Below are 27,977 nucleotides of genomic sequence, written 5' to 3'. Positions count from 1 at the left end.
ATAGTGTCTTAGCGGGGGCAGAAAATGGGCCATGGCTGAATCTTAGCAAGACAGGCTTCTTGAATACATCCATCTGAGCTGTGTTGAGGGGGGTGGAGTGCTTTGTTCCCAAAAAACTGGTGACCTACATCTATAATGGGGAGGATTTCAATGTTTTGTTCTTGACATTTTCACTCAATAAAGAGCTAAAAAGAATATACCATTTACAATTTACCCTAAAATTAGTTTTACTCAAGTCTTTTAATAATTATTAGATGCACTTGATTCTGATTGGTCAGTCATACATTCTGTGGTCAGATAGGCCTATTTTGAAGCTGTGTAATCATGTTCTTTTCCAATAATCAAATCTATATTTTATGTCCATTTATTTATTTGGTAAGTAAATAAATAAATTTTTAGGATGCTATGTCATGGTTCATGGTGACCAGACCAGCTGACTGTACATAATCTTATGCTGTTTTCTTTTAACAGTTTGTTTAGTTGGATGAAAACTGTGTAAGGTACACATTCACATAGTTAAAAGTTTTTAGAGCCATCAGGATGTTTTAGCACCGTCTGGTTGAAGATAAACTTCATGAAAAAATTCCAGTCATTTCAGTTATGTAATGCGAGTAGATTCTTCCAAATGATTTTTTTGTTCTGTCTTCAGTAAATTTGATCACTTACATGATCCTGCTCTGTCAATCATGGTTCAAACGTTAAGATGACAATATGTAAGGCTTATTGAACCATTATATTTTTAAATAATATTTTCAAAAACTTTGTACAACCCAACAAACGAGTGACACTCCTTAACATGGAGTGCTCTGCCCGGTCTTGCTTTCCCGGGATGAGGTCACGTGCGTTGGTGACAGTCAGTCATAGTCAGGGGCGCCATTTCATTGGCTGAGGGGGTTCTAACAAGTCCCGCCCATAGGCTGTCCTCAGCTACGTAACGACCGATCAGCTGTTAATTTTCCACAACAATAACAAAGGGAGCAGTTGAGACCTCGGAGAAGAAACGAAAAAAGAACCGACTGCAAAACTCCGAACTAAAGGGTCCAGAAACTTTTAATTTCTTCCGGGAAGAATTGTATTTATATATTTTTATATATCGCACGGCAAATAATCTACCTCAAGCACTTGAAGTGATCTGTTTTTGTTCTTGAAGTCAACCCTCTTCCTGTTTACATTACTTTTTGCCGCAGGTGAGTCAAAACCTCTGTTGTGGATCGACCGACATTCTGCATTAATACGTTATAGAAATACTATGAATGTATTATCAAAATGTACTCAATGTAGGTTGTGAAAAAAAAAGCGAAATTTTCGTCGAACATGTAGGAAGAAGAAATGTATTTACATATATCGACATTCTGCATAGCACAACCTGTCAAAGCCTGCAGGCGATTTGATATGTTCATTGTTTGTTTGTGCAATGTGAGCATGTTCATATGTTACGGATTAAGCTTTGTTCGGCTTGAGTCAGTTGAAGCGTTTGGGTTCGCGGTCCGCCCAGTCGGTCGGTGTAGGGTTACACTCATCCCTCCCCCGGCCAGGCTCTGTGTGCGGGTCAATAACCCATCACATATGACAAGTAAATACAGCTTTCTTGTATGTTTGCACCTGTACAGTTATTCAGATTGTAATATAGAACGACGGTGCACGCTTTCTTAATGCATGGGTCAGTTATTAATATTATTTTAACAGTCTAAGATAGTTAACTGTATTACCTTAAGTGTAAGGTAACTTACCTTGTTTTGTTCTGTGCTTCCACATTAAACGTTGTTCCCATTTTTATCCATTTTGGACCAGCGGTTTGAACAATATCAGTGAATGAACATTGAAATGTGTGCAGCGTTCAATTTTGGGCCTGTTTAAAATAACTGCTTAAACCAGTAGTCTAAGATGGTTTGCTGGTTTTCACTGGTTTCAGAAGGCTTTGGCCAGTTTTCACCAGGTCTGGTGGGGAAACTAGCTAAATCAGCTGAAGACAATCTTGGCCAGGGTAGGATCCCAGCCTAAGACCAGGCTTGGTCTGGTTTAAGATGATTTTTCAAAAGGAAGTGCAGTTCCAATATATTCTGCTTTAATTGTATTTTTCTTTTTGTCATGTCACGTGCATGAGCACAGTACAGTACAACTTAATTCGCACTTTGCATTTTTTTATTATTATTATTATTACATTAAGTACATAGACGTTTTTGGTTAAATTTCAATTTTGTGTTAACATTTTTAATGATTTATTTGTTTTGTTTGCAGCAACAGAGAGATTAAATGGTACTCTTCACTGCTTTTCCTTTGAGAAATGTGTATGTAGTGAAGATCTCCTAATGAAAAACCAAGTTGATACATAATGGAGTTCTTTGTGTATTTAATTTATATCTCCTTAGCTATAAAAGAGTGACCTCTCAGCAATACAGTTTTCCTCTGGGCTGCTGACACAAAGGCCATCCCAGTCCTGCTTATCTCTGCTTGTCAGTCTATAATCCTCTTTTTGGGGTTCTGAAGGGTGCTTATTATATGTATGTGACCCCATAATAGCCCCCATCCCCCTAAACACACAAACAAAGAGTGCTGCCATGACTATATGAGCAGGTGGAAGGGAGTATGAATTGCTTGTCTTGGTTTAATAATGTAGTGGGGTGAAGAACAGCTTGTAGCCCTTCACTTCACAGCTGTCTCTCTTTGTTGTCGCAAGCAAAACAACGGATAAGGGTACCCTCATGAGTCATAGTCCTGAAGGAGGCTGGGTGTATCTGTGCAAAGATCAGTTTTCATAGGCATCAGCTTCATGTGAAGAGGACAGGCAGTATCTATGACAGCAGAGATACTTTAGACTACTTTGTTTTGGCTGGTCTGTTCTCAGGAATATCCGTCTGTATTTTATGACCTGTAATTTATGGCTAATCACAACAGAACATGACAGAACCAGGAAATGTTCTGTGCTTGAAGGCTGGTCAGGTTTTGTGTACATTTTCGTTAACAACACAGTTATCTTCTTGCTTGTCCTCCAGGGCCTGTTTTTGCACAATCAACAAGAGCTATGGCTGATCTTCATCAGGTGTTCCTCAGCTGAGAAGGAGTAACTAATGCACTTCAGCACCTTTACCAAGATCTCAGTAAGCGGCTCCCGCAGCTGATGACCAAAGAGCCCGGCCCTCGCCCACTCCCAGCAGGACTATCCAGCCTCGCGCCTCTGCCCCGGACAATATCATGTTCCAGAGGTTCACCAGCATCTTGTTTGGAGACTCCCTGGAGGAGGGCAATGGATGTCCTGTGGATCCAGACTTCAACGAGAAGGAGGAGGACGATGAGTGGATTCTGGTCGATTATCTAGGTGAGAGATCTTTCTTGCATTTCCTGTTTTTGATTAGTGAACTGAAATATGGATCTTGTGTAAGAGCTTCTCCCTAAATGCAGAAATGAACAGGCAGTTTGTATCAAAAGAATGAGGGTGTTGCAGTCTCAGCATTTCAAGTAATTGTAACCTTTTTTGTGCATGTTTGTAACTTTATTGTGAACATTGGTGCATGCTATTCCAATTGTCCATTTCCAGTGTCTTCAGAATCTTTAATTAAAATCTACTTGCTCTTCGTCTGAATCAACTTTCTTTTTCTGCTGATGTCACTTAGGCCATACCATCCATTAAATAATGTTGAAGTCAGCATGAAATGAAAATAAAGTCTGCATGAAATTGATCAGATCAATTTCCAGTTTATATAGCCAAGTTTTGCCATACATAGAATATCCCATTTTACTCTCAAATTTGTCCAATGATGTATATAAAAGGGGTCGCAAACTGCATTTTGCATCAACTTTACATGCATTGAACAGAATTCTGCTTATTTTCCCCCAAAATCAGCGCAGACTGGCTATGCAAACGTCCTCTTATTCATGAGACGATCCTAGATCACCTCGGTTGATACTGATGACTTGGTCTGCAGGAGCCATATTACAGATTCTGTAACCCCTGGCACAGATGCGATGCCCTCATTAACATGATGCCTCTCATAAGCTGCCTGCCCAAATACAGGCCTTCTCATATTGTGTATGTGTGCGAATATTTCAGGTGCAAGGCAATCGAGATGGTCCAGTTCCCTGTTTTAGGACAGGGGGCGACAGACATGTTTATGGGCAACATTTTTTTTTAGCCTGTCAGACAAAAGTGTCTATGGTGGGGTCTATGATAAAAATAGGACAGATTAAGTTACCTTTTATGAACATAAAACGTGCCGGCCTTGAACACGGAACGATTACAAGCATCAATCGTTGCCTGAAGGCTGAGGTAGACAGGAAGGGAATGGAGATTAAAAACATTTATCTTGTTTCATAACCATAAAGCTTGACGGAAGTCATGGTCAGAGGATTAAAGGTTAACTGGCTTCTCAGAGACATTGAAGAGTGCCGTAAGAGGGTTAAAAGCCTTCTTATGCAGCTGAGTTGAGAATATGTTTGATGTCATCTGGCAGGACGCTGCAAGGCTACAGATAAACAAGGTGTGGCTCTGTGCAAGGGAAGTTCTGTGTGTTCTATAACACCATGTTATGGGTGTGGGACCCTCTAATCACTAGTTGGGCTTGTTACATTTGGTGTAAATATAAGGTGTTATCACTGTAATTTCAAATTTGTCACATAAACTTCATGTGAAGGCTGTCAGGTTTCTGCAGTGCATGTTCACTTCAAGTTCGACTACACTGCCCTCTAGAGGACACTAAATGTGTAGCGTCTCAGAGGCTCTGCCCAAAAGCCAGCTGTTTACACCTTTTCTGGTTACCTGCCAGGAGCCACAAAGAATACAAATAAAAGTGGAGTGTGTGCAAAATATTTACTCTCTCAGTTTCTGTCTAAACATATGAGTTGTTTTCGATAGAACTGGTGATACTTAAATTATATAGACGGAGATATCTCAAACATGTTCAGATGTTTTCAATATTAACCAGTGATGAATTACGGTTTCTCAGCATTCCAAGTTACTTTGTGTGATATTCTACACTCTACATATGACTTGGATGAAATATAGGCCTAGTACTTCTTCAGTGTCAATGGGATTTTTTTTCCTTCCCCTCATTGTATTGTCTTCCAGTGTCAAATCGCTTTGAAAAGTTTGAAGTCACCATGAAATTAAAATGGACAGTTTAAAATTTTTATGGAGTATTGCAGTGTTTATAGTACAAAATGTATCTGGGCACATTACTCTTCCTCTTTTTAAAAAAAATTTTTTTATGTGCCCTCATCGTTTTTTCTTGCTCAAGAAGCCGTTTCACTCACCTTAGGGAAGAAAAATGATCACTATTTCCATTTCATGCTGAATTTGGTGTTTTATGAATAGTGTGAACAGTGCAAAACAAGTTAAACACATTTAATGTTACAAAGATAAGTTTGTTAAAATCCAATGAACTGATTACTATAGGAAGCCATGTAGTAACATCCTCTCTGCTCTCTGCTCCTGTAGCGAAGGCCTGCTCCGGTGTGTGTGGCGATGATCTGGTGGAAGTGTGCTCTGACGATGTCGCTCCCCTGGACTCTCCCGTGCGCTGCTCCTCCTGCTCCTCTCTGGATTCGGCGGCAGACACTGACGCAGAGGACGGCAACTTCTTGCGTCTAGAGGCGACATGTGGGCTGGAAGAGAGCTGGTTCATCACCCCTCCGCCGTGTTTCATGGCTGGAAGCAGAGCTCCGGTCCTGCTGGAGACCAGTCCTCTGGAGAACCTTCTGATCGAGCATCCCAGCATGTCCGTGTACGCCGTTCACAGCCCTCGTCAACGACCTGCCAAGGACGGCACCCGTGAGCCATCGATTTTAAGGTAAAGGGCAGATTGAGAGCTTTGTTTGTGAGTGTTAATGTACAACCAGCTGGTTGTTATCACAGAATAAAACCCGTCAGGAGATTATTCCACTGTACACTCAGAAAAAGGTACAAAACTGTAATAACGTGTCTCATTTAGGGAAAAATAAGGTACAAAGGGATACCTTTTAGCTTTGTACTTAGGGTACCACCCCAGTTACAGCGTTGTGTCCTTATTTTTGAAAGTGTATCACTCTGAAGGGGTTTATTTGGCGCTAACTACTGTCTGGATGTACATTATCTTGCTTATTACACGACTACTTGTAGTAAATAAATGGTCACAAATTACTGAAGACTTTATTGAGTCAAGACAAAAAAAATTTTAGGGGTCATGTACAATCATACAACTTATTACATGGCATTTTACCAATTAAATAATTATGTGGACATGAGATATTGATGTAAATTGGAACTGTTTGTGTTATAATGCATTACAATCTACAAAAAAATAATCCTCGAAACCACCAGACCTCGAAATGTTGCGTCTGACCCATCAGAATCAAAAATGTCAGAGGGCCGTGTAAAAATGTTATATAACAATCTGAAATAGTTGAATCTCACAGATTCTGTTTGGCTTTGCAGATCTGACATTCAGCGCCGGCCCAGTCACCCTTCTGGCTGCTACACAGCTGCTCTGGTTTCTGCTCACGCCGGGTTTCTGGAGCAGACCAAGAATGGCCGCTTGGCCCAGCGCATCCGTGAAAACGTGGAGCGCCAGCAGCTGTCCCGCAACGCCCTCCGCCGCCTCAACATGCTGCGCGATGGCGGAGCCAGACAGGCCAAAGCCACTGGAGGCTACGTTCACCAGCCGGGCCAGAGGCAGTACAACTACTGAGACGGTCCCCACTGCACTCCCCCGTCCTCCCCTGCACGCCACCCCTTCCACACATGGGAGAATTGGTCTTTCGCCAGAAGGAACGGAGTCCTTTAGAATCAATGCCATAGGTCACTTTACTTCACGGCAGGTTCCGCTCGAGCTGAATGTGTCTGCATCGTGTTTCCTTTATAAGCTCCATCTGGTTCTGTCTTATGTTATATGTCATGAATGTTGAATAACCATGTGTTTTGTTATAGTGAGCACGATGTTGTAGTGCTCTGTTGGAGCATGTGTAGGCAGCTTGGCACTTTCAATGCCTTTAACTTGTCTTGTCTTTGCTTTTTTTTTTTTTAAGCCATACTAAGTTCAATCACATCAGTGATGAAATCATCAGCAGCACTTTTCTGGTTAGGAAGGAACCTGCCTGTGATTCTGTAGATCAGTGCTTCCTTCCTCTTTGTTTTTTTTTCTCTTTTAAATAATTTTAAATATACTGGGTTTATTATCACTAAAAGCCTTGTTTCCACAGTAGATTTCAAAATATGTAAAATATATTTTAAAAAAAATTCCAAAATATTTTCAAAAGAAAAAAAATATTGAATATATTACATATCAGTATGAAGTTGATGAGAGTGTATGTTATCTGCATAGATATGTATGTAAGCAGTTTTTCCTATTTTTAGTGACTGATTTGATGTATGACTGTGTAGTGCTAATTTTCCCACAGGTGAAAAACAAACAAAAAAAGACATCAAGTGTTGTAATGTTAATTTTCATGTTTGCTCTATATCTGCAGTACATGTCTCAGGGTCATCACTGTTCACCTTTGCTCTTTGCTAAAAATGCAGATTACTTGCAGACGGTAAATTGTCTCTGTACATACTGGAGAACCTCTAACTTGTGTAACAGAATAAAACCCGTCAGGAGATTATTCCACTGTACACTCAGAAAAAGGTACAAAACTGTAATAACGTGTCTCATTTAGGGAAAAATAAGGTACAAAGGGATACCTTTTAGCTTTGTACTTAGGGTACCACCCCAGTTACAGCGTTGTGTCCTTATTTTTGAAAGTGTATCACTCTGAAGGGGTTTATTTGGCGCTAACTACTGTCTGGATGTACATTATCTTGCTTATTACACGACTACTTGTAGTAAATAAATGGTCACAAATTACTGAAGACTTTATTGAGTCAAGACAAAAAAAATTTTAGGGGTCATGTACAATCATACAACTTATTACATGGCATTTTACCAATTAAATAATTATGTGGACATGAGATATTGATGTAAATTGGAACTGTTTGTGTTATAATGCATTACAATCTACAAAAAAATAATCCTCGAAACCACCAGACCTCGAAATGTTGCGTCTGACCCATCAGAATCAAAAATGTCAGAGGGCCGTGTAAAAATGTTATATAACAATCTGAAATAGTTGAATCTCACAGATTCTGTTTGGCTTTGCAGATCTGACATTCAGCGCCGGCCCAGTCACCCTTCTGGCTGCTACACAGCTGCTCTGGTTTCTGCTCACGCCGGGTTTCTGGAGCAGACCAAGAATGGCCGCTTGGCCCAGCGCATCCGTGAAAACGTGGAGCGCCAGCAGCTGTCCCGCAACGCCCTCCGCCGCCTCAACATGCTGCGCGATGGCGGAGCCAGACAGGCCAAAGCCACTGGAGGCTACGTTCACCAGCCGGGCCAGAGGCAGTACAACTACTGAGACGGTCCCCACTGCACTCCCCCGTCCTCCCCTGCACGCCACCCCTTCCACACATGGGAGAATTGGTCTTTCGCCAGAAGGAACGGAGTCCTTTAGAATCAATGCCATAGGTCACTTTACTTCACGGCAGGTTCCGCTCGAGCTGAATGTGTCTGCATCGTGTTTCCTTTATAAGCTCCATCTGGTTCTGTCTTATGTTATATGTCATGAATGTTGAATAACCATGTGTTTTGTTATAGTGAGCACGATGTTGTAGTGCTCTGTTGGAGCATGTGTAGGCAGCTTGGCACTTTCAATGCCTTTAACTTGTCTTGTCTTTGCTTTTTTTTTTTTTAAGCCATACTAAGTTCAATCACATCAGTGATGAAATCATCAGCAGCACTTTTCTGGTTAGGAAGGAACCTGCCTGTGATTCTGTAGATCAGTGCTTCCTTCCTCTTTGTTTTTTTTTCTCTTTTAAATAATTTTAAATATACTGGGTTTATTATCACTAAAAGCCTTGTTTCCACAGTAGATTTCAAAATATGTAAAATATATTTTAAAAAAAATTCCAAAATATTTTCAAAAGAAAAAAAATATTGAATATATTACATATCAGTATGAAGTTGATGAGAGTGTATGTTATCTGCATAGATATGTATGTAAGCAGTTTTTCCTATTTTTAGTGACTGATTTGATGTATGACTGTGTAGTGCTAATTTTCCCACAGGTGAAAAACAAACAAAAAAAGACATCAAGTGTTGTAATGTTAATTTTCATGTTTGCTCTATATCTGCAGTACATGTCTCAGGGTCATCACTGTTCACCTTTGCTCTTTGCTAAAAATGCAGATTACTTGCAGACGGTAAATTGTCTCTGTACATACTGGAGAACCTCTAACTTGTGTATGTTACCTTGTGGAAATATTTGTAATTGATGTAAATCTTTAATATAACGTGTGTCTCACACTTTGAATGAAAGCTTGCTCCTCCGAGGACTGTGAAAACAAACTCTTTCTCTTAACTGACTGTTAAAGCCTTTGACGATGGAGTGAAACTGTTAGCATTTTTTACATTTTTTTTTTAGTTCTTTCAATGGAGTTACTTTTTGTGTTATATGCCTTTTTCATGTTTTATTTGATTAGTTACACAGCAAAATATTTAAAGTAGCAACGAACTTAAAATTCTTCGTAGGTTATGTTTGTTACTCTTTATTCCTTCATCTCGCGCGACCTGGTGTTGTAAATTTCCGGTGACACTGCCAAGGTAAATGTCACCCCTAAACGACTCTAGACATTCAGTCGAATGCATATTACATGCATGAGCAACTCAAGGAAAACACCTACAGCTTTTCTTCTTTCTCTTGCTGCAGTCTGTGTTGAGCAGTATATTGCATTTTCTGACATTTTTCTCTGTGGACGAAGGGAATGGGAGGGACGTAAGGTTCTCTTCATATTCCTTGAGTAATACTGGAGAGGCCCTCTTCCACTATGTCAGTAGACGCCTGATATTTGGTATTCATAACAGGGATTTCATTTTGCCTTGAATTGCATTTGGGGATCATGTGCCTTCCAGGTGAACAGTATGACAATGCATCCGTGAAGAACTTGAAATTTGTCCAAAGGGACACAAACAAATGTAATTTTACTATGCACAGAGGATTACCCTGTGAGCCACTTGCTCTGTCAACTTTTACACGAAATGTAGCAAATATTTTCTGTGTTTATTGTGTGAAGAAAATTCTCTGTGGCATTGCTAAGTTTTAGACTATGCTTTGGCTGTTTTTTTTTAGTTTTTTTTTTTAGTTTACTGGAATAATACAGCACTTTGCCAAAAGTGTAGGGTTTTAGCATTATTTAGCATTGTTTATTTATCTTAATAAATGTCATACACAGACACAATTATATGAGTAGTATAATTTGCAAATAAATTCATTTCAAATGTCTGGAAACCAACAATTTGTCATTATGTATACTCCCTTCTCAATAAATGTTTTAATACCAAATGAAGGTTTCTGCCTTTTCTGTTAGTAAACAGAAATTTTAAAATATAATGACATTCGGCTTATAGACTAGGTGGTGTTTGCATGTCCAGGCATCATGTGTAAGTTATACTGTAACTTAATCACCACACCAAATTATAATGAAAGGTTTCCACTCATGAGCGTTTCAAGAACCCATCCCAACCTGTAACTCAACCCAGCTAATCTCTAAAGAATCCCAAACCATGATTACTGCAAGCCTATTATTCATTGTACCAGTGTGGGTATTAACCTTAATAAAGTAGATTTCTAACTGTACCAGTTTAATCATGCCCTCCTCGTTCTTCTCCTTGATGGATTGGTGCTTTTAGAGGTTACTGATAGGGTCAAAAATGCCCAATATATTTAAAATGCTAGGGTAAAAATGTCAGTTTAATACATTTTGTTTTTCTGTTATCGAACATTTGATATATTTTTTTATATTGATTCCTAATCCTCTTGTGCCTAGTGACCTGTAGCATGTATGGTCTTATAGTCTCTCAACAATGCTGAATGAGCAGCTAATATGGTGGCTTTGATTACTGACTAAAATCAGATGTAAAAATATATAAATCAGAATATACCATATTTGCTTTTTCTGACTTGTGGAATTTTTTTTTGTAATTTCTTTAGTACTTGATTTGTATATGATATATAATATTTTAAATAATACTTGAGTGACACTGTTTTATATGACCAGGGAAACGTAATGTTATTTCCTCACAAGTTAAAATGCAATTTAATACATTCTTAATAAGAAAGTTCATTTCTGAATGTGGCAGTAGCTTTTGTACTGGACGAATTGTTTGGAAAGGTTCAGAGTTCCTCAGAATTTTCATAACTTTGTTTTGTAAATGTTAATGCAAAATAGAATGTTGGGGATGTCTGCATTTGGAAGACATGTAGTACGTGAAGAAGAAGTTATTTATATATATATTGCACGTAGCAATATTTCCCCTCACCCCGGATGTGACGTATTTTAACATACACAAAACAAAAGGGTGAGCGGGATTACTGTTTGAAGAATTCGCGCCGCTTGCATATCCCTCCCAAAACTATTCCTGGGGTTTTGTAGTTTTTCAAAAGGTTAAAACAATACAATTTTGCTTGTTTACGTGTTTAAGTAGAGCTGTCGCATTGATCTTGTATCGACAGAACTGTATTTCCCTTGTGTGTTATTTAGTGTTTCTTTTGCCGGGTGGAAAAGCGGTCAAATGTATGTCATTTTTGTTTTTATGCTCAGATCAATATAACAATGTAACCAGTGGCTAGAAGATATACAAACGCCTTGTCACAAAAATTGTACATGATAATTACAGAATCAAGATAATTTCTTTAAGAACAACAACAAACAAGACTTTTGGTTGATAAATTGACATCTATGTTTGTGAAATGCAAATAATATTATGATAAGATTAATGGTAAGTATAATTTTCAATACGCTTAGCATTGCCTGTCAGAATAAGAATCCTCTCATGGGTTTGTTTACAAGAGCACGTTGTTTCTCGCAGAATAACCATGATTGGTCAGACCGATTCAAATCCCCGCCCACTAGTAGCTGTCAAACTAGGAAGCGTCTCCTCAAAGTCAAAAACTCTTCGTTATTTCATATAAATGCGACTTTTAACACACAGACCTACTCGCATATGATGCATTAGGTCCTCGAGCCCCGGATTCGTTTAACCGGGAAAGCAGGAAAGCGCGTTTTTTACATATTTAAACCAAAGGTCGACGCGGCTAAAAGCAAGTCTACAAACCACAAACATTCCTGTAGGTTTCTCACAAACAATCAATGTTATCGTTTCTAATTCCATGCAGCTTTTTTAAACCATCACACATCAGACTGTCTGGTCATTTTTAGCCCCAAAACACAATGTTATATATAGTTTTTCGGGTTGTTTTTAAAGGCTGAAAAGAGCGCCACGCATGCGCATGCGCAGTAGTCGCGAACCGCTGGACTATATAATGCTTGGCGCCATCCATTCATTCATTCGTACTGAACACTGCGGTAAGGACACTCACTTTAGTCTTCTTTCACCTGTAATCTTTTTTTTATTTTTTATTTTACTTCGTTAAAATCGTGTTGTTAACATGTTTTAGAAGGCATAGTGCTGTTGTTTTATGTTGCTTTGGCTTTAAAACGGAAGTTTGTGCCTTTTAACTTTACGACTAACGTTACGACTAAAGTTGAAGATCCCTTCGGGACCCCTTAAAGCAGCTGTTTTAGCTAACGTTACATTATTTAGGCAGAAAGCGCAATGAATGTGTTTAGAAGTATCTCATAGGCAAAAGTTTAATGTAATGTCGACCTCGGAGGGGGGATGTTGCTGAAAGTTAGCCAGCTCTGCTAGGCGCCAGATTAGATCCTTGTATGTAAAGTTACGTGGACGTGCGTTTGTAAACTCTTTCTGAAATTGTGAAAATAACTGCTATTGTGAAAAGTGGTATGGGTAACCAAAGGGTTACCTTAACTGTATTTTCGGTTAAACTGGTGCTTAATGCGCTTTAAATACATATTCGATGGGTTTTTGTGGGGGCAGCTGTAGTCTCCCGCTTCATGTAAATTGGCGCGGACTGTCCTTTCATAAACCTACAAAACTGGATCATGTATTTCTGGTTTCAGTTAAAACATCAGATGATCATATTGCTGCTTGTGTAGACTATGCATTTACTCTCAGTGCCTTTCGACTTAAAATTATTTTTAATTCGTATGAATTATAAAAATTCGTTCGATATTTGTGGTCATGTACTGTAACTTATGTAACTTCTCTCTGGTCAAATGGCTAAAGCTTGAGTGTTTTTTGTTAAGCCTTTTTTTTTTTTTTTGCAAGTAAGTTATTTCTCTTAAATGCTTAATTTTTTTATAAATACGTTTTAGATATGTAGTAACTACACTATTCTTAATTTAGGCTGAAAAGGTGCTGGTTAATAACAGTGTAATTTAACGTTGTAACGTTATGTTTCTGTTTCACAGGAGAAAAACACCATTTGTTTAGAAAATGTCAAGACGCAGGTAAGAATTATTAGTTTCTGTTGTTGAATTTGTTCGTCGAATGTTTGACTTGGCTAACCCTTAAAAACCCAATAACGTTACTCATTTCTTTATAACGTTTATGTTTTAATAGTAGTCGCAACACATTACAAGAAAGAAATGAAAATGCACCAGAACAAAACAAACCGCAGAGGAAAAGAAAAGGCGAGGTGAGATATTACGATTTATTTTGAATATTACGTTATTGAAACTGCAGTGTATCATTTTCTTCAGAATATCATAACTTCTTTTTTTTTTCAGCAGTGCAATAGAAGAGTCCCGTCAACAGCTAAGAAACAACACTATGAAATTCAGGTAAGCTGATGACATGTATTATTATCAGTATTACATGTATTTGTACATTATTCGTATTATTTTTAAACCGCTAAAAGAGGCAAGACTGGTTAAATTAAGTATAAGTTTGAATGGCAATAAATGCTAGTTTTTCACTAGCGGTCTGTTTATTATGCAGTAATTCGGTCACGCGCAGTAATGATGTCACCGAGTTAATCAGCGCGCCGTGACGTCACGTCCAGAACCTCCCGCGTTTATTTCCTTTATTCAGCAGCTCGCGGAAAAAAAATCTTTTATTTAATTAGATTACGGGAAAAAAAAAAGTTTAGTATTCTGTGTATGATCTTTAGTATTCTTGACGTTTTGTTTTGCAGCTGCTGTATTGATAAAAGTTCATGAGCATAAAATGTTCTTTGATGCCTTAAAGGATATTCCTTTGCAGCAATACTGAATGTAAAGTATATATAATGTACACTAAACAAGGTTTTATAAAAAGAAAAGTATGCTGAGTAATCTAAATCTGCTCTTATTCATGCCCAATGTATATTTAGTTGGCTAAGTCCTATTCCTAAAACCTAAATGGAAACACTGTTCTCTTTTTCTAGAACCGGTGTTTTGAAGGTGATATTAGTCCCAGTGTGTTAATCGAGACTCCTCAGAAAGAGGTTCATCAGGAGACCGCTAATCTTTCTGGTTTCAAGCGCTTCAGATTCAAGAACCTCTTTGTGAAACCCTCTCCGCTGCCATGCCTCAGGTAACACATGCTCACAGCGTCTCATCCTTTGAAAAGTAGAAGAAATGCTAATAAATCAAAGCCTCTTACAAATAATGCTCAATGAAACAATCCGCTTGACAACATGAGGAAACGAATCCAGAATCATAGTGAAAACAACTTGGCTTAATTTATTGCAACCACTTCAAACACTTCCTGAGTTGTGTAATGCTAGTTTTGGAAGATTTTTATCAATATGCAAGCATAATTCATCTATGAACATGTTTCGTTGAGTGTTTTTAATATCATTCAGTACTAATTTGCTGTTGTCCTGTCAGTTGGGCCAGTTCAGATGATGTGTGGATAAAGATGCTAAACAAGGAGCTGAAGTATGTACATGACAAGGGCTTCATCCAGCAGCATCCGAACCTGCAGCCCAAAATGAGGTCCATTCTGCTGGACTGGCTCATGGAGGTATGTTTGTTTTTATTCTTAATCATTTTTCTTTAATTCACATGTATAAAGGGTTTTTGGTCTTGTCACCTGATTGTTTGTGCGTTTAATCTGATATTAAATTCTTTCTACGCAGGTCAGTGAAGTTTATACTCTCCACCGGGAGACATTTTACTTGGCTCAGGACATCTTTGATCGCTTCATGCTCACTCAAAAAGACATCGGCAAAGATCAGCTGCAGCTCATCGGCATAACGTCACTCTTCATAGCCTCAAAGATAGAGGTACTTAAACTCTGACATCAGCTGAAATCTGTTTTACAGAACTAGGGTTTTTTCTGTAAGATTTGTTAATGATAATACAAGTCATCTGAAGCATCACAGAAGTCCATGGTGCCGCTTTTCTCATAAAATGTATCTTTGTTTGACAGGAGATTTACCCGCCAAAGCTCCAGGAGTTTGCTTATGTGACGGACGGGGCCTGCAACGAGGAGGAGATTCTTGCTAAAGAGCTTGTGATACTGAAGGCGTTGAAGTGGGAGCTCTGTCCTGAGACCGTCATCTCATGGTTGAAGCTCTACTCCCAAGTGGACTCTTCGAAGGACGATGCTAATTTCCTCATTCCTCAGTTCTCGAAGGAAACCTACATCCAAATCACACAGGTGAGACTTCAGCTCCTTTGAAGTTAACATGGATCGAGCTGTTTTGTTATCTTGATGCCTCTTCTGACTCTTGGTTCTTCTCTGCAGTTGTTGGATCTTTGCATTTTGGACATTAATTGTTTGGATTACCAGTATGGAGTCCTCGCTGCTGCTGCGTTTTGTCACTTTACTTCTTTTGAAACGGTCCATAAAGTATCAGGTGAGCTTTCTGATCTTGGATATCCTTTAAGGGTTTTCAGGGTTTCTGCAGCTCTTAAAAAGGTCTTTATAAGTCTCAGCATGCCCTTCTACGCCCTTCTTAAATTCATGAATCGTGGCATTAAATGAACATCATCCACCATATTTTTGTGTTCAAATATCTAATCATCTTTAAATTAAGATGAAATTCACCTGAGATGCAAAATGAATAGCCTTGTTTTCTGACAAACTGAACAACATGAAGTGAGTTTATGTTTAAAACAAGAACAAATATCTGCCAGTGGGGTATGAAAACTTGTTTTCCCTTTGAATTAAGTATATTTTTCTGACTCCATCAGCGAATTTGTTCTTGTTTTAACTGTAAAACTCATTCATTTTGCATACAGAAAGCAATACTGCTTGTCACTTTGCTTTTCAATGTATCTTGATTTATTGAATGTTTAGACTTTTAAAACAAGACAAAAATACTGAGGAAGAACATGGTTTTTGTAATGTGATCGGATTAGTTTGTTTTTTTGGGGGGATGAATGAATTATGTGCTCCCTAGACATTTACATTTAGAGACCATATTGATGTTTTGTGTTCCAATAATTTATTACTGAGATTTTCCTTAATTGGTCTTGAAATGATCTTAAAATCTGCAGAAACCCTGACTTTTTTTTTGTGCTAAAGTTTTTGAATCGGTTGATTGATTTGTGCTAAATATTTTCTTTTTCTTTCTTACCAGGGCTCACATGGGACAGCATATCAAGCTGTGTGCGGTGGATGAACGCATTTGCACGAGCGGTTCGTGAATGGCCCAGACCACAACTGAAGGACTTCAAAAAGGTGGCGGCAGGTCGACACAACATACAGACCCACGTGGACTATCTGGCCATGCTGGTGAGTTCTCTTTTTCATTGTCTCCTCAATCAGTTTTATGTAAGATTGAACAAGTTTTAACATTCTTTTTGTGTGTGCGTGTCTTTTCAGAGTGAAGCACATGATCGGCAGCAGGACAGCTTGGACCGGATGTCTCCTTTGGCTGTAGCTGGAATACTGACCCCTCCTAAAAGCACTGAGAAACCTGCTAATGCCTGACGGGTTTGAGGAGAACCTGCTATAGCTAGTCTTCGAAGTCCATCGAAGAATGGATTAATATCCATTTTCTGAAGCTAGAAATGAAAGGTTAATGATCGCAGACTGAACCTGCTTAAGAGCGTCTGGCTTTGTTGCCAGTTCAGAAGTCTGCACAGATGCTGCTGCTGCTTCATGGATCATATGTTACCGTTTTATGTTATGTAAATACAATTTAATTTTATTGTGAGTGTGCGTGTGATGTGAAACCTATGTTCTGAATTTTGGCGTTAATGTGGTCCGATGCCAACCCAGTGGTGCTAACTGTGCTAGTTAAACAGGACGAGCCTGTACAACCAGCAGAATCGGTTATTGGCCTGTTTTCCTAAACCTTCAGGTCCTTGTGAACGTCATTCCCTTGTTTTCATTCTCAAGATACTCCTGTAAGACTTGACCGTTTTCACCCCTCAGAAGTGAATTTACCAAACTGAATTTAAGCAAACTGCGTATTTATTTCATATAGATTTTTCGTTTTAATATTTGAATTGCAATTTTGTTCCTCGATGCCAAAGGCATATTTAATAATTTGAGGTGCTTGCTATTTATGAATTTAATGCCTTTTTGTTTGTAGCATAGCTTGAATTAAATTTGACCTGGACTTGAGCCAGTCATGTTAGCTTCGTTGTTGATTTAAGAACAGTGTAAAAATGTACTATGAATTGTACATAAGATGTACTGTATATGTGTACAAATAACAATTTCAAGACTCTGTAATGTGTAATTTCCAATGTGAAGTTATTAAAAAGTGAAACGAGTCATCTTGTTTCCGTGTATTTTTGTCATGACATTCATCAGTGTTGGAAACATTGTGCTGCTTAATATTTTTGTCGAAACGGCATTTGTTCCCCCAGGATACTTTGAAACTTGCAATTTTACACTAATAATTTAACATTTATCTGCAGAAATGCACAAACATTGCTGGTCTAATGTGATGCCATTGTCAGTCCCCTATTGCTTCTGTTGCATGTGAGTATGATGGGGGAGGCGGTGATGTACCTTTTGGTCGAGCGACAAAGGAAAAGCACTAAGACAAATCCGAATTGCAAATTGTCCTAATGAGGGTGTTGAGGTGTCGTTGTTACGTCTTGAGTCTCCCAAAAAGTTATTGCTGTTCTCACGCCCAGATAAACTGAGAGATAGGAAAACCTTTTGATATACAGTGTGTGGAGCGTCTTTGACAGGAAACTCTTACAGCAGCTCTTTGCAGAAGCCTCTGGCTATTACTAGGGCTCAATTCTTTGATAAAGAGTTTTTCCTTGATTTTAAAGTTGTATAATGGTCTTTTGCCATTTTGGTACATATAGCAAACAGTTCCTCCAGCAAAGAGGATGCATGTGTTTATGCAGTGGTCAGCTGCTCTGTATGTAGAGGAGTCTGCCAGACATGTGGCTGGCGCTGAAGACATGGACTCTTCTTACAATGCTTTTGTTGTGGGGGTTATTGTGTAGTTCTGGGAACGAGTGTACCCTCCTCAGTGGGCTTCCTACCCCTGAACTCCCAACCCCCTGCAAGAACCTCTGAGACAAAGAACCCACTCCAAACTACACATGCTTTTACTTTTAATGATGTGTCCCACGTACCACTGCATTATGATGGCTTGGAGAACTTTTAGATTAGCAATTAAAAAAAATTATATACAGTATCTCACAGAAGTGAGTACACCCCTCACATTTTTGTAAATATTTTATTATATCTTTTCATGTGACAACACTGAAGAAATGGCACTTTGCTACAATGTAAAGTAGTGAGTGTACAGCATGTATACCTGTAAATTTGCTGTCCCCTCAAAATAACTCGACACACAGCCATTAAAGGGGTCATATGATGCGATTTCAATTTTTCCTTTCTCTTTGGAGTGTTACAAGCTCTTGGTGCATAAAGAAGATCTGTAAAGTTGCAAAGACTAAAGTCTCAAATCCAAAGAGATATTCTTTCGTAGCCTACTGCGTAGTACAATCCGTGTCGATCAGCCTGAGCTCGGGCCAAACACACATTTGCTCATGTGACGAGGATGTTTTTTAAGTGCGTTAAGTAAGCTTGGTTTACATAATAAATAATAGTTTAGCATTCAAATACATCGCAAATATGGACACATTTAATTGGATTAATGCCGAATGAGAGAGGTAGGCTGCGCGAGAACGCCGTTTGCTTTCAGTTTCGCATTGAATTAGCCTAATTCATTTTGGTTTGTTTAGCAACTTATATTTTTCATTCTTGTTTTCTTCTGAAACCGTTCAAAATTGCCTATAGGCTAGGTGTTGTGTTTATTGTTTGTACATGATAATATTTCGCTTTATTTACCAGTGTTATTTATGAATGTAATAATGCGATTTGTGCTTATATTTTTTAACCTAAACTACAACGTAACATTAATGTAGACCTACATACCGGTATCTAAATATGATTTCATATATTTTATGCTATATAGACCTACCACGTTACCCTCCACTGGATGTAGAATGAGCAGCATTAAACTACATTTTGGCATTTTACAATACTTATGTGGATATTTTGGATGAAAGTAACTCAAAAGTAACTCAAAAGTAGTGTAATGCATTACAATTCAGAGAGAGTAATATTGTAATGTAACTAATTACTTTCAAAAGACAGTAACTAGTAATATATAATGTATTACATTTTGGAAGTAACTTGCCCAACACTGTAGGCAAGACACACTTGTCTTTGAACTCCTCACCTGGTTGCCGGCACACACGCTTGACACCATCTGAACCAAATAAAAAACGCACACACACACACACACACACACACACACACACACACACACGTATGTATAAAATAATTAAAAGTAATTAAATACATTTCATAAATACAACAGAACCTAAGGTGTCAGAAAGGGCACAAAGTTAAACCAGAAATATAGAAATGTATTAGACCTCATGACACCCACTAAAGTGATTTATGTAGCTCAAAAATTCAAAACAAAACATGAGAAATATAGACAAATATATGTGATAGGCAAAGTGGGAAAATTACATTACCATATTACCACAGAGAGGAAAAGATAGCAAATTATACGAAATGAGACTGACCAGCTGCCAAAAACATTCATTCTACCCATTTAACTGATCACACTGCTTTATACTGACCTACACAGCTGCTAACAATGTTTAGTAGATGAGTCTGATTGGTGCAGAACAGGAGCGTGTCAAGAATAAAAAGGCAATTTCTAAGATAATTTATGGCTCTTAACAGTAATACTCCAACAGATATTGGTTCAGAAAACCATGTAACAGAATGAGTGCAAACTTTACTCGGTTCACATATCAGGGAGTTTAAAAAGGCTGGAAAACTCATGGAAATTATGTAGATGATTCCTATTGGTAGGACCGAAATCAACAGGAAACTAGAGATCACAAGGCAACTGATAGCAATACTGGCGAAAGAAAGAAAAACAACCCAGCCTGTGATTACTGTAAATCACCGCTGGGTGGCAGTAAAACATCACAAAAGAAAATCACGTGTAGGATGAGGAAACTACTACACGACAAAATAACCACGCTCTCACGGTTGCTCACGGAAAACGGTTCATTTATTAAAATTCATATACAAAAAGGAAAATGTTAAGGCCCTAGAAAAAGTATTTCTGTATTTACATTATTTACATGGTTCAACGAGCAGCACAGGTCTGTGATGGGCTGAAAGGAACATTTCAAGTCAACTATAAGCCATTGTGACAATGACCTCATGCCCTTGTTAGAAGGTTTACAAGAGGCATGGAGTGACATTGCCTGGACCTTTCCAGAAAAAGAGCAATGGCCATGTGTCTTCAACTCAATTTATGTTTCTGTATGGGTTTTCTGAGCATTTATTAGAGGACTAACCTAACTGAAAACCCAATCTTATGGCTCATTGTTCTTACAAAATGCAGCCTGCAAATTTGAGCAGACTAATATTCGTTTTCACAACAATAAAAATAGAACTATACAGATCCTTTGTAAGTATATATCCATACGTTTTTTAATGATTGTATTTGCGCTGTGTCTGGCCACATTTGAACTTTCAAAACAGACTTTGACACAGTGGAGTTTCATCTTCGGCTACTCAATACACGATACATTCATCTGGTGTTGTGAGACTGACGATAGTGTCGCCACGTTTCAGCACACCAGCATCAGAAATGATTGGCATCACACACACTACGTCCCTCATATGAAAAGGACAAAGAAAGAAAAAAAAAACGACACAATGAATATTCATGGCAGAATGCAGATTTATATCACCACTGACCGAAAGTAATGTAACTTATGCTCTTTTTGCATGAGCGGATTTGTGATTCATTGGCACATCAGTCATCTATGAAGTCTTTCTGTGTCTTCATGACCCTCTTTTGGCAAATTTATGCTTCAGAGTTAAAATTCAGAAGTGGGCGTCCATTACTAGTGCAGCTGGGTCCATTAAAACAAGAGTTTTGGTCAAGTGCAGATTTCTAAAATGTTACACCCTGATCAGTAAACTGCTGGGAATAATGCTGCGCTCAATTCAAAGGTGGATGTGGGATCTATTTAATTTCAACCATGTTTTGTGATCTGATTCTCAATGACATAAAGAATCTAATGGCTCTGCTGGTGTATGATGATCCGGAGAAGATCATTTAGTGTTTTACACCTGGCTGTCATTGCACACGGAACAGGTTTCATCAGTGTATAAATGTAGGAAAATTGTCTCATTGATGCAGTGAATGTTTATTGTTAACTGGGTATTAATCAAGCAGGGTTCCCAAACTTTTTGACAAATTTTTCTGTGCAATTTCCATGACATGTCCATTAGCTTTCCAGTAATTTATGACGACTAATTTAATTATTACTTTTTTAAATTGTTTAGATTTGTAAAATTGTAGAATTGTAACATTTTTAGAGATTTTATAGAATTTAATTAATGAAGTATTTTCTATCCTAAGAAGTACTTAAACATTTTATTTTATTTTAATTTATAATTTTTTTTTTTAGGTTTTCCAGTACCATGGGTTCCCTGTTTTAGTTAAAGTATGGGGTCAGTAAGATTTTTTTTTTCTTTCATTTTTGAAAATTTAAAAAAATATAATTTTTAAAGAAATTAATACTTTTATTCAGCAATGACACATTAAATCGATCAAAATGACAGTAAAGTCTCATTACTTTGTCCAAAAGCTGTTCTTTTTAACTTTCTTTTCATCCAAAAATCCTAGAAATTCAGCTTTGCCATTAAAGGAATAAATACAATAAAAAAAAAAATACATTAAAATATAAAAAGGTTATTTTAAAAAGTAATAATACTTCACAATATTAATGTTTTACTATATTTTTAAACAACAACAACAAAAAAAAAATCTTACCGATCCCAGACTTTTGAACGGTAGTGTGAATTCACATTTCGGCAAAATCATAGTTCCGCGCAAGCTTCTAAGATGAAAATCTTACATAAAGTGGCATCCTAATGCACATTCCCAGAAAGAAAGCTGGATTTCCAAGTGGAATGAAACGCAGCATTAGTCACGCATGTTCACTAAAACACCCCTTAGTTGTGACACGCTGGATGTGACCGCATACCATGTTCATCATGGTGAAGTCCTGATGATTCGCTGGCTTTGTTCCCTATCAGAGCAAAAATAAATACAGTACATTTAATATTTCACTCAATAAATAAAACAAGTCAGTCCTCTAACCTCAGCTGCTCCTCGCCCTTAAAGCTGTGCGACTGTATCACGAATCAACAGAAAGCATTTCTTAGGACACGTTTTTGTAGAGTTCAAACTGGAACCCTATAAAGGCTATAAAACACGAACACAAAAACAAACGCTGGGCTTGAAGTCGTCCGGTTATTGTTGTTGTTCCTGGCTTTGGCTTTGCACCGTGTCCATGTAGGGGACGGCCAGCTCCGGTCGGCGATAAAGCTCACTGAGGCCTTCGAACTTGGAGCCCCAGCGCGGCAGGGAGTCGTAGGTGAAGGCCTCCTCTGAAACGGCCGATCCCAGCGAGCTGAGGCTGCCTGCGCTGGAGCCCATTCCCTCGATGCAGTACACGTGGTAGGTGTCCATGGGGAACGCCAGGCTGTCGTTGTCGGCCTCCCAGATGATACGCGACACGTAGCTCTTGAAGTCCATGGAGCAGTGACCGCCGCAGCTGGCGTTGTGGTGGTAGGGAAGGGTGGCTCCGGTGGGATGGACCTCCTCCTGAGAGCCCTGGGACGACTTGATGAGGGGGGCGGTGGTGCAGGAGGAGGACTGGGACAAGCTGGAACACAGCGGCCTCTTCAGCTCGGTGATGTCATAGGCGTTCTGGTGGACACATAGGCCACATTTTAAATTCTGGGAAAGTGCTATAGAATCTATAGATTTTAAAACGCGAATTAAAAAGTCTCTGGATTAAAAAAAATAAAAAATGCAATGTACGAGGTCATGTGACCAAGGGCGTAGGTTTGCTTTTGACATAGGTGGGGATATAAGAGAACCACAGAGAACCAAAACCCCCACCCAACGCCCAAACACCCAATCATTTTCGCTTTTATGATAGACGATAGACCTTTGACCGCAGTTTCAGGTCACCTAAAGTCTTTATTTATGGTAGCCAACATATTCATAATTCATAAACAGAGTTTTTTGATGTTAGTATGTTTAACAGACAATAATTAGGCTACACAATTTAGATTTTGAGAAGAACAACGTTACAGCAACATCAGAGCACTGGGTGTCTTAATCACGCATTTATTTTTATTTGAATCGAATTGGACCCAGGATGATTCTGAGAGAAAACGCTACTGTTGCTGTAACGAACACAATTGTTAGAATGCTCTTATTTCAGTGTTGTTTTTTTATTTTGTGGATAGTTCAGCTAACAGTTTGATTTGTAACGTTATGTTCAGTTGAACAACATAAAGTTAACAACTGTCCGCCGCGACTCAGGACGCTGTTCCAAATCCTGCCGCGCCACAGAGCGCCGCTCGCATAGTTTTCCATAAAATCACATTATATTTGTCCCAAATTATTGTTAATGTACATAATGACTTTATCCTAGGCTACGAGATTCTGTATTGTGCATCTTTCAGCACAGCGTTTGTCTTTCTGTCAGTAGCCTATGCTTTTTATCAGGGGTTTTCAAACTGTGGGTCGCAGAGTGGGACAAGGTGGGTCTCAAAGTCACTTGGCTACAGCTAAATTTGAATTTCAATGACACACACACTCACACAGTTCAGTCTCAGGCTGCACAATATAGCCTACCAACATTAAATACGAATTTAAATATTCTTAGTGCGATTTTTGACTCGCAATTAAGTCTGCGATTTAAAACATGAAGCACGGGCGCGCACGAGTTGTAATAACAGTGAGGGTCTCGGAGCGATGTCATTATTAAAACGGCATCATTAATGAGAAGAAACTTGCTCACTCCATTCATTCACAAAAACTGTTTCAGGTATGTTCACTCATTTCTATCGTCTGCTTGAACCCGGCGCTGTTTTGTTTCCTTCATATGCATTTGGCTTCCCACCAATAAGGAAACGTTCTAGCATTTCACATGTACGGGGTGAGCGGGGCACAAACGCGGGGTTAATTGTAACACTACAAGATTTAAACATTTCCACATAACAAAATTTACAAAATTTCATATTACTTCCTTGCCATATCATCTCTATATAGAGAAAAAATGTGCCCAAGTTCAAAAATCTTTTGAAGATATCGTTGAACATTTATTTAACCATTGCAAAAGTACATTTCTGACTGAAGTAAATTTGTCATCTCGGTTTTTAGTGTTTATTTAAAATGAGACACGTCTGTTTATTACTTTTTACCTATTTCACAATTATTTTAATCTCCAAACTGTTTTAGATAGTTCTGCTTCGCTTCTTATGCTTTGCTAAAAAACGTGTTGGGTTGTGCTCTGTTCTCCCTACACACACGGAAGGATCATGAATGCATTTTCTGCGCTGAACCCCGTGATGAGTTTAACAACACTCGCAAAAAAGTGCTAAAAAATTGATAAATAGCCATAGATCGCGCTTTCTCTTTCCGTTTGCTGTTTTGTCAAACACCGTATTTCTCATCGACGAAAATTTGTTAATTCCTGAAGTGAACTGTTTTGGACTGCTGTGTGCAATTCCTGAGTTGTTCTGAACACTGCGCTGCTCTTCTGGTCTGGTGTGCGACTGCCTTATATGTTCTTACTCTGCCCATGTATTAAATACGCGTCCTTGAAAGTGCACAGTTTTCTAACGTATTTACTTTAACTTCTTAGGTAATATCAATGGTATGCCATTTCAGATGCATCCGAAATTACAAAAATATATACATATATTTAATTGTTTGATCAAAATTATTGGTTTGGTAGTCACTGGATATTGGTAGGGACATGTCCCTATTGTCCCCCCTTAATTCTACGCCCCTGCATGTGACAACAATATAGCATAGACTGCATGCTAGTATTCCATTCTGAGCATAGCTGTGCTCTTGTGTAAATCATGTTGTGCAGATTGAAATTCTAAAGTGCTGAAAGCTGCCACCTAGAGGATGATGGCATGGCAGTGTAGCTGCTGATGGAGGTCATTCCCCTGCCCTGAGTCTTACTGAAAGTAAATCAATATCTCCCCCGGCTGCCCTGTGTTAATGGAATACCTGGTCCTGCTCTCCTCCTCCCTCCTCGTTGTAGTTGAGGATGTTCTCCCGGATGTCCTCCCAGCTCTCGTGCTCCGCTGGGATGTGGTAAACACCTCTCTTGCGGAACTTATTCCGGCTGCCCTTCTGATTCCATACGGTCACTGCCACGAGCACGGCTGCAGAGGACAGAGAGAGAGAGATTAATACAAGAATGATGAAACCAGTTATAAAAAGTGTATTTTTGTTAGTGGAAGTGTGGATGCTTAATATGGTAAATGATGGTAAATACTTTGCAACTAATTTTACTTCCATAATGTGACATGCAAAGTGCTCCTAAAGAAGTTTAAGAGAATTGATGAAAATGCTTCTATTTTGCTTATTTTATTTTTATTAATTTTTTTACTGTTCAAAAAGTTGGGGGTCAATACGTTTTTTTTTAAAGAAATTAATACTTTTATTCAGCAAGGATACACTAAATTTAAACAGTAAAGACAATTATAATGTTACAAAACACTTACATTTGAAATAAATGCTGTTCTTTTGAATTCTTGAGGAATTGTTAAGCAGCACAACTGTTTCCAAAATTGACAAGAAATGTTTCTTGATCAGAAAATCTGCATATTAGTATGATTTCTGCGCATCACAGGAATAAATTACATTTTAAAATATATTAAAATAGAAAACAGTTATTTTAAATTGTAATAATATTTCACAATATTACTGTTTTTACTGTATTTTTGATCAAATAAATGCAGACAGAGTGTAATTCAATACAAAATATTTTAAATTCACAATTTATATATTAAGAAATTATTATATTTACAAATAATATATATTAATTATGAAATTATATTATTTACAGGTTTAAATAAGATTTTGGATCCCAGGTTTATGATTCAGAGATGTAGAAAAATATTATATTTTGATGAAAGTTTACAAAGATTTTTTGTCTTTGGAATAACATTTACATTTACAATTAGTCATTTAGCAGACGGTTTTATCCAAAGCGACTTATAAATGAGAATAACATGCACAATATATAAATCATCCACAAAAAAAGTTAAAAAAGTAAACAGGGTCAGTTCTGATTTTATTTTGACTTTCAAGTGCGAAAGTCTGATTGCAGGCTTCAGCTTTCACCAGCTCATGCAATCCTGCCAGTTCATGGATGGTAAGACTCCTCTTTTCAATTAAAGACAGATCAATCCAAAAATAACCCATCATTTTCTGCCTAATTTCTCTGAAGGCCATAAGCCCAACCAATCCCATCATCTGGCAGCACATTTCTCATTTTTGCTTCAGTTGATGAGTGATTTCTTCCTGCCTGCATGCAGTAATGCTTTAAAAAGGATTTGTGTGTCTGCTTGTGATGTGGCTGACGGAGTGTCAGAGCTGGCAGAGAGGCCTGGAGGGCACTGCCAGCCTGTCACGTCATTGTTGTACCTGTCACACCTAGGACACACACACACACACTGGCCCGTCTTACCTCTGTGTGTTGGCTCTCTATTGACAGTTTTCTCAATAGACTAACACAAAATGAGAGGGTCTCATCATGGTTCCACAATGATAACAGAGACATTACAACGCTTTTCATGAAAAGTGTTCCATGATATTGTGATAGTTACCAAAAAAGACGAGCAGACACATGCTGATGGCTAGGATGGAGCTCGGGCTGAGCGCGGCGAGACGGAGAGATTTGACCTGGCCGATCTCACACCACTGGCCCCTGAAGCCTTCTGGACAGTGGCACTGGTAGTTCTTGGTGGAGTGAGCCAGGCAGGTGCCACCGTTACGACACGTGGTGGGGCCGCAGGGGGACGGGGCGCAACGCAAAAGACCTGTGACCTCATCCACCACCGCAACCTGATTGGCTGGACACCTGGAGTGAGAGAGCGGACGTTGAGACGAAGAAAGAAGCATTTGACAGTATGACAGTGGGAAACCGTGTGGGAGAGAGTGTTCACCTGCACTCGTGTTTCCTCCACAGGTCGACACAGTACAGCGGACTCAGGCAGGGTTTGGCACTGCAGGCGTCAGAGTGGCAGCCGGGCACGACTCCTCGGCGCTCCAGCACAGTACTGAACTCTGTGCCCTGACCATCCAGCGGCAGAGAGTGACCGTTCAGTCTTACATCCCGAATACAGCCTGTATGAAAAAACATGGTGAAAATGCCATAGAACGTTTATATTTTGTATTTGTTACTGTGACTTTTATTTGCAATATGTGACCCTGGACCACAAAACCAGTCTAAAGTCGCTGGGGTATATTTCTAGCAATAGCCAAAAATACATTGTATGGGTCAAAATTATTGATTTTTCTTTTATGCCAAAAATCATTAGGATATTAAGTAAAGATCATGTTTCCAGATTTTTTAATAGTTGTATCTCGGCCAAATATTGTCCTATCCTAACAAACCATACATCAATGGAAATCTTATTTATTCAGCTTTCAGATGATGTATAAATCTCAATTTCAAGAAATTGACACTTATGACTGGTTTTGTGGTCCAGAGTCACATATATAACGTGCTCTTGGACTTTATAATGACTGTAATTTTGATAATCTGGTTT

At 38.6% G+C, this 27,977-nt stretch overlaps 3 protein-coding genes across 4 annotated transcripts in view; 2 read left to right on the top strand and 1 right to left on the bottom strand.

The window, feature by feature from the left end:
- The first annotated feature begins 954 nt into the window (after positions 1-954).
- LOC107717380 (tumor protein p53-inducible nuclear protein 1-like) lies at positions 955-6,982 on the top strand. Its single transcript, XM_016524108.1, has 4 exons — positions 955-1,187; positions 2,994-3,316; positions 5,432-5,783; positions 6,407-6,982. The coding sequence occupies exons 2-4, from the start codon at positions 3,193-3,195 to the stop codon at positions 6,657-6,659; spliced, it is 729 nt and encodes a 242-aa protein (XP_016379594.1). The 5' UTR covers positions 955-1,187; positions 2,994-3,192; the 3' UTR covers positions 6,660-6,982.
- Positions 6,983-13,332: 6,350 nt separating this feature from the next.
- Positions 13,333-17,575, top strand: LOC107717358 (G1/S-specific cyclin-E2-like). 2 transcript variants are annotated; one of them, XM_016524066.1, is made up of 10 exons: positions 13,333-13,372; positions 13,485-13,560; positions 13,655-13,705; positions 14,290-14,438; positions 14,735-14,870; positions 14,986-15,132; positions 15,279-15,509; positions 15,597-15,708; positions 16,435-16,589; positions 16,680-17,575. In XM_016524066.1, exons 1-10 carry the CDS (start codon positions 13,359-13,361, stop codon positions 16,785-16,787), a joined length of 1,179 nt encoding a protein of 392 aa, XP_016379552.1. In that variant the 5' UTR covers positions 13,333-13,358; the 3' UTR covers positions 16,788-17,575. The 2 variants fall into 2 exon arrangements, with proteins under 2 accessions (XP_016379552.1, XP_016379551.1); XM_016524065.1 differs by having other exon boundaries at positions 13,652-13,705.
- Positions 17,576-22,166: 4,591 nt separating this feature from the next.
- The window catches only part of LOC107717379 (neural-cadherin-like), a 122,630-nt gene continuing 116,819 nt past the window's right edge, over positions 22,167-27,977 (bottom strand). The window contains exons 29-32 of the mRNA XM_016524107.1: positions 27,372-27,552; positions 27,033-27,286; positions 25,426-25,583; positions 22,167-23,097 (exon numbers count right to left, since the gene is read on the bottom strand). Of these exons, the coding sequence (XP_016379593.1) occupies positions 22,639-23,097; positions 25,426-25,583; positions 27,033-27,286; positions 27,372-27,552 (1,052 nt within the window). The 3' untranslated portion in view covers positions 22,167-22,638. The remainder of the gene's footprint in view (positions 23,098-25,425; positions 25,584-27,032; positions 27,287-27,371; positions 27,553-27,977) is intronic.

This window comes from Sinocyclocheilus rhinocerous, unplaced genomic scaffold (assembly GCF_001515625.1).
Source record: "Sinocyclocheilus rhinocerous isolate Xijiao unplaced genomic scaffold, SAMN03320098_v1.1 scaffold933, whole genome shotgun sequence".
In the NCBI taxonomy this organism is placed as follows: Eukaryota; Metazoa; Chordata; class Actinopteri; order Cypriniformes; family Cyprinidae; genus Sinocyclocheilus; species Sinocyclocheilus rhinocerous.
The sequence above is the reverse complement of the archived record's forward strand: the minus strand, read 5'-3'. Positions and strand labels throughout refer to the sequence as shown.